This window comes from Colobus angolensis, unplaced genomic scaffold (genome assembly GCF_000951035.1).
Source record: "Colobus angolensis palliatus isolate OR3802 unplaced genomic scaffold, Cang.pa_1.0 Scaffold106, whole genome shotgun sequence".
Classification (NCBI taxonomy): domain Eukaryota; kingdom Metazoa; phylum Chordata; class Mammalia; order Primates; family Cercopithecidae; genus Colobus; species Colobus angolensis.
Window position 1 is genome coordinate 4954002 of NW_012111586.1, and position 6773 is coordinate 4960774.

At 55.1% G+C, this 6773-nt stretch overlaps 1 protein-coding gene across 3 annotated transcripts in view; it reads right to left on the reverse strand.

Annotated features, from left to right (window-relative positions):
- Nucleotides 1–6497, reverse strand: part of MOB3C (MOB kinase activator 3C) — a 9278-nt gene extending 2781 nt beyond the window's left edge. For 2 of the 3 annotated variants that reach the window (XM_011946922.1, XM_011946937.1), the window contains exons 1-2: nt 6266–6497; nt 2485–2952 (exon numbers count right to left, since the gene is read on the reverse strand). In XM_011946922.1, the coding sequence (XP_011802312.1) occupies nt 2485–2902 (418 nt within the window). In that variant the 5' untranslated portion in view covers nt 2903–2952; nt 6266–6497. Of the gene's footprint in view, nt 1–2484; nt 2953–4534; nt 4701–6265 lie in introns of those variants that run through there. The other variant, XM_011946928.1, reaches the window with a different exon arrangement.
- Nucleotides 6498–6773: the final 276 nt, after the last annotated feature.

Here is a 6773-nt window from a genome sequence, read left to right on the forward strand (position 1 = left end):
TGCTCAGGCTGAAGTGCAATGGCGCGATCTCAGCTCACTACAACCTCCACCTCCCGGTTTCAAGCTATTATCTTGCCTCAGCCTCCCAAGTAGCTGGGATTACAGGCATGTGCCATCATGCCCAGCTAATTTTCCATTTTTAGTGGAGACAGGATTTCTCCATGTTGGTCAGGCTGGTCTGGAACTCCTGACCTCAAGTGATCCACCTGCCTTGGCCTCCTAAATGCTGGGATTACAGGCAAGAACCGTGGTGCCTGGCCATACTTTTCTTTTTAATGAAGCACAGATCTGACTGTGGCTCTCCCCTGCTGGAATATACATCATCTCCCACATTTTCCCATCACCTAAAGCAGGGCTTTGCAAACTTGTGGGGGTCACTGACCAACCCTTCTTAGACTCTGATAAAAGTTATGACCTAAACTCTCCCCAGAAATATGTGCAATTGCAGAGATGCTCACATCACACCCTGGTATACAACTCCAAGGAGAGTTCAACAACTGGATCCATTTAAAAAAATCCCTGGGTTTTCAGGATTAAGTCCTAACTTCCCAGCAGGATGCTGCTCAAGGCCTTTCATGATCTCATCCTGACCTCCCTCTCTAGCCCCACCCCGTGTCCCTCCTCTTTTCAACATTCACACAGAAGTCCTCAGATCCCCAATCCTGGAAATTATGAATTCTGCAAGAATTAGTTCAGACAGCCTTCATTCCTTCAAATACTCAACAACAGGAAGAACCTTCCATTTATGAGCCAGGTCCTGTGCTGGGTCCTTCACACCTTTTGCTCTAATCCTTAGAACAATTAGCCTTATGTGTCTGATTGTCATTTTAGATATGATAAAACAGAAGTGCTTATAAAGGTGAAGCTGCTAGCCCAAGGCCACATAACTATTAATCAGTGCAGAATGGAGACAGGATTCAAACCCTCTTTGCACTGCACTGCAGCGACCCTCACAGATATGGGACCCATAAGAAAGGCCCCGTTTCTGCATAGTCCCCCCTGCTCAAGGCAGAGATCTTGGTGGCTTATGCCCTCTTCTCTGTGTGGCAGTCACTCAGGGTTTTAAGCATCTATACCTGGAGTCCCACAGGCTCAGAGAGGTATGGCTGGCAGGGAATATGAGTCTACCTACATTCAGGTCCCCCTGGCTCCATAGACCCCCTTCCTCTTCCTCACCGTTCCCAGGTGGGGTCGAGCCTTCTCTCCCTCTGAGACCCTCCAGCCCAGCCCAGATCACTCAGACATATCCTGCCCATCTAGACTTGGGGTCCTGAGCTCCCACAGACCTGAGCCCCAGTTTGGATTTCCTCCCAGTTCAGTGCACTTTCCCTCAGTAGCCTCAGTTTCCTCCTATGTAAAATGAAGGTGCTCACTGTCAGGCATGACAGCGCAGGAAATGGTAGGTCACTGGCTGGGGAGGAGCCGTGGGTATTGAATTGTGACTCAGAGCCCAGCTTCCTTCAGCATTCAGACTTCTCCCCTCAGGGCTTGACCACCCTGCCCCACCCACCGCTGATATACACAGCCTCTGTGGAGATGAGCTCCAGGTCGGGGCTGGGCCCGGCTACAGGTGGGGCCGGTGTGATGAACATAGTGTCATGCCTGCTCAGCTCCTGGACCAACACCCCCCTCCTGCTACCTTTAGGTGGGTAAGCAGTGCCTGGGTGACATCACTCATCTCCCCTCACCCACCCAGGCTGCCCAGCTGAGATAAGAAAAGGCCCCACAGCCTGTGCCTGGCAAGGGAAAATTTTGCCCTCAGAGCCCCAATCTGAGGTGATGATACCATCAGGGTCTACCCAACCACCAACTCCCTCCTTTTCCTGAGGCCAGGAGTCAGAGAGAACCCCGGGAGGCTGGAGGTCAGATCAGCTATGACCTCCGGGCACCTGTTCTGGAAGGTTCTGAGAATCATAGCATCTGTGGTCTTGCCAGAGCGGTCTTTGGTGGGACCACTTATACTTTAGAAAAGAAAAGCCCTCTGAAGTGGGTGGATCACCTGAGGTCCGGAGTTCGAGATCAGCCTGGCCAACATGATGAAACCCTGTTTCTACTAAAAATACAAAAATTATCCAGGCGTGGTGGTGGGTGCCTGTAATCCCAGCTACTCAGAAGGCTGAGGCAGCAGAATCACTTGAACCCCGGTTGGGGGGAAGGCAGGGGCAGAGGTTACAGTAAGCTGAGATCACACCACGGGGCGAAAGAGTGAAACTCCATTTCAGAAAAGAAGAAAGAAAAGAAAAGAAGAAAGGAAGGACGGAAAGGAAGGAAAGGAAAAGAAAGGCCCCAAATTGGGAGTCAGGAAGTCCTAGTCAAATGCTTGACCTTGAGCAAGACACTTAACCTGTTTCAACCTCGCTTTCCTCTTCCACAAAATGGGGATGAAAATCATCCCCCAACCCTGCACAGAGTGTCAATATCAAACTAAATCCTCATCTGTGGAATAGGCTCCCAGTGGCTCCCTCCCCGCCAGGTGACGCTCACCAACACGCGTGGGAAAGACCTCTTCGTCGTTGATGAGGCCTTCGATCCAGTCCATGAGCAATGCCATATAGCGTGGCGCAGAGAGCTTGGCCGGCCGCCGGTACTGGCGCTCATCTTGCCAGCGGTACTCGTAGCGGGGCCCACCGGCCATGACCGGGCAGCTGGTCTCACTGCAGCGCTCGGCCATGGTGCCGTAGATGAGGTTGATGCGGTTGAAGAAGTCCACCACGTGCACAGCGATCCAGTCGTCGATGTTCTCCCCGGGTGGCAGCCTCACCACACTGCGTAGGTCCAGGCCCGACTTGAGAGAGGCCTGTGCCTTCTTGTACAGCTCAAAGCGCTGTGTGCCCGGCTCAAAGCGCTTCCGCGGCCGGAACGTCTTGTCCTTGGCGAACACCTGCTTCAGGCACAGGGCCATGGCCAGCTGGGCCTGGGGCTGCTGTCCAGGGGCTCAGACCTGAGGATACCCTGCCAGGGACAAGGGCATGGGGGAGCTGGCGGTCAGGGCCTTATCATCTGGAGTCTGACTTCCCAATTCATCATTTCCCTGTCACCTCTCAGACTTTGCTCAACCTATGCATCCCCTGCCTGGGAATCTAAATCCTCAACCCCTAGGTCCAGTGCCCCGCCCTCTTTCCAAGCTACATTAGTCCCCCTTGCTAAGCCCCACAGCCCTCCCATCCTGTTTCTTTTCTGCTTTCATTGCAGAGCTGGGCCTGGGCTCTAAACAGGTGCCCCTCAGACTTGCTGTTAGTCACGACAGAGGTAGCAGAGGCTCCCTGCAGGCCCACCAGCAGACAGGGGCTCGGATGAGATGACCTCTAGGAGCCCCCTTGGCCAGCTGGTGCAGCGTGGGAGAGCCTCACAGCATTGTGCTGGGGGCAGGGTGGAGGGGGTGGGGGATGGCTTTCGGCTTCCTCTGGGATATCCCGTAGTCCATCCGGCCACCGGGGATTCCCAGGGAGCAGCAGGGAACTTTTCTACCAAAAATGTCCTTTCCTTTTTTTTCACCCTGAAAGAGGAAAGCGCCCTCCCGCTGCCAGCTGGGCGGCTTCTGAGTGTGGCTGCAAACACTGGAGGAGGGGGAGGGTGGCAGATCAATGAGGGCATCGCTTCCTCTGACAACAGCTGGAGATCCTTCCCCCGAAGCCAGCCTCCTCCGGCCCCAAATCTGAACAAGCCACTGGCCCCTCCCCTTGCACCTGACACTCAGTAGACATTCCTAGAGCAACTACTATGTGCCTGGCACTGGGAGGTAGAAGAGTATAGTCAGATTCATCCAGGAGGGCCCAGGTAGAGCTCAGGCAAATTTGCTTTGCCTCCTAGCATTTAAGGATCCCAGATTCAGAACAGACTTTGGGAGACAGTGATCAGGGCCCTAGGCTCAGAGGCAGGAGTCCTGGGTTCTAGTCACAGCTCTACCACTAGCTTACTGGGTGACCCCTGTATCACCATGGATTTGGCCCATCCAGGTCCTGGTCACTCTGCTATAGCTAGGTTTCTAAGACCTGAGTCGTCTCATCCCACCTGTGATTGTGTGAGCTACTGGGAAATGCAGACCCATGTACCTACCAAAACTAGAATTTAGCCACAAACTAAGCACTGACCCTGCCCCTAGATTGAGCACTAAGGCTGAGTATAAGCTAAGAGTTGCCTTCTTTTTCCAGGCTGACCTCTGACCTAGGCTCTGGCAAGTGTGAGCCCTGACTCTAGCCTTTAGCCCTACTCTGAGACTTGCTTACAGCCAGACAAAGCCTGGGCTTGACCTCTGACTGATGCTGGAGCACTGTCCTTTCTCACATCTCTAGGAACCCTGCGGCAGGATTTGCTTTTACCCAGGTGACAATTGGGTAAAAGCAAAGGGATGGCACATATTGCGGGAGGGGTATTCTGGCAAGAAGTCAAACTAGCTGGGGAGATGTTTGAGACAAAGGTCCTTCCTTGAACCCACAAAGGCAGGCCAGGATGGGGCAGTTTGGTACAATGGGAGCAGCTTGGAGAGTAGAAAGGGGCCATTCAGCAGGAACTTGTTCTCTTGAAAAAAACTCACAGATGTGAAAGGTCATCTCATCCATCCTGACTCTTCAACTTCTCACCCAAAGAAGTCCCCAGGGTGGGACCCTAGTTTCCAGAGCAAAGAGGAGATTTCTGCGCTTCACTTGCCATCTCCATTTTAAACTCTGCTTGGGGCAAGTGCTTCCCAAATCCCTCATACTGCAACGAGGCGGGGCTCCTGGGCTCCCCATATTGTATGACCCCCTTTATGACAGTTAGAAATAGGCCCCCACCTTGCCATTCAGCACCTTGTCCTACCTTTCCTGCCCCACTTCGCACCTCCCCACACCAACCACCCTGGGCTTCTTCCTGATTCCCGAACACGCCCCCACTCTCTTGCCTCTGCATGTTTTCTTATACCTCCACCTGCCTGACCACACATCCTCAGACTGGCTGCTACCTCCTCCCACAGCCTCCTCTCCTGAACTCAGATCTCCTTCTCCTTGGGTAGAGGCTGCTTTTGGTCATTGCAGTTTCCACTCCATCCCCAACCCAGCCCCAGCTTAGGAAAAGGCCTGGCACAAAGTCAGTGTTCAGGCTTGAAGGAAAGCTTAGACTAGAATCTTAGAGTTAAAATAGCCCTGACAGATCAACTGGCCCAACTCACTTGTACACATGGGGAAACTGAGGCCAAGATGAGGAAACTGAGGCCTAAAAATAGGACTTGAGGAGCCTGTGTTCACACAGCAAGTTACAAGCAGAATTGGGAACTGAGACGAGGTGGGGCTCAGCTCATGACCAAGAGTAAAACACCATTTTCCTGCACTGGCTTATCAATGGTCTGGTGCAGACAGAGAAGAGGGGAGTGGAGGGACAATGGAAGCATCTTCTCCACCAAACAGCCCAACCTGCTTCCTGTCCCCAACACACTGGCTCCACACAGCAACTGGGATGTCCTGACCAGTGAGCTAGAGTTCCACCTTACTCTCGTGGAAATTCAAGGCCTGGGTCTCTTTCCAGGAAAACGTAAGCTTAGGGGATGGGTGCAGGGCAGGTACTCTTCTAGCCACAGGGTTAACTCCCTTCGCTCTCCACCCCCATGCCCTCACTGAGTTTCTGTCACAGAGCTTCTGTCCCTCCCTGAACCACTGCTGTCCCCCCTCCTAGCCCCCATTTCCCAGTGCTGGCTATCCTTTCACTCCTGGAGTGGCAGCGGCTTGCTCATTCCCTGGGTGGGGATCTGGGCTTCTCAGATGAAGACAGCAGGGTGACCCTCCCTGTTTCTGATATTTAGCTCCCTGCTAGGCTACATCTACCACTCCTTGGGCCTGGGCCAGAATCTGAGCCAGAGGATGGCCCCAGTTTGAACCCAGAATCCAGCCTGGGACGCTCTTCAGGACAGAAGTCGAAGAGAAAAAGTAGGGGCGAAGACGCCACGCTCTCCTCGGGGCGCGCAGCCACCCACACCCACCCCCGGCTTCCCTGCACCCCTAAACCAGCTCCCAGGGCCAGGCAGGTCGTAGGACCCAGAGGAGCCCGCCTGACATTTCCGCTCCCCGAAAACACGCCCCCCAACCTCTCCCCTCTGCCCCGTACCGCCCCCTCCGACCCCACCCCAACTTTGGAAGCTCTGCGCCTCCGACCCCAGCCCCAAGACAGCGGCCAGTCTGCCTTCGGGCGGGACTCTCCTCCGGACCGTGCCACGCCGGGACAGCCGAAGAAATGAAAGTGGAAGCCAGGCGGGCGGGGTGCGCGGCGAGGCCGCAGGGGCACGGCGCACACTCACGGGCCCTCCTCTGGCCGCGGGGTCACATTCCCAGCCACAGGGTCGCCCTTCTCCTGCCGGTCCCGCAGTGCCTGTTCTCTCGCCTGTCAGCCTGTCCGTCTGCCTGTCCTGCCGGCTGCAGCCGCCCTCCTGCCCGGGTGACGCCAGCTCCGCCCCGGGCCCGCCACGCCGCGGCCACGGGGCGGGGAGGGGCGGAGAAAGGGGACTCCCCTCCACCCCAGTACACAGACGCACTCGCCCCCACCTTCCCGGAAAATCCATATCGGGCTCCCAGCTTCCCCTTGGACAAAGGACTGAGCTGCTCGCCCCCTCAGTGCTTCCTTGGACCTCCACCAAGGAGGCAGCCTCAGGTTCCCAGACGGTAAAATGGGGAAAAACTCGGCTTCTTCTGGAGCAGAAACAAGAGCTGCTAGATAAGGGTGGTTTCTTTGCCCTCCTAGAATCGTCTGCGTCACACTTGTCCCGGACCCGATAAGGGATCAGGACTGTCCTATCCACTCCCATATCC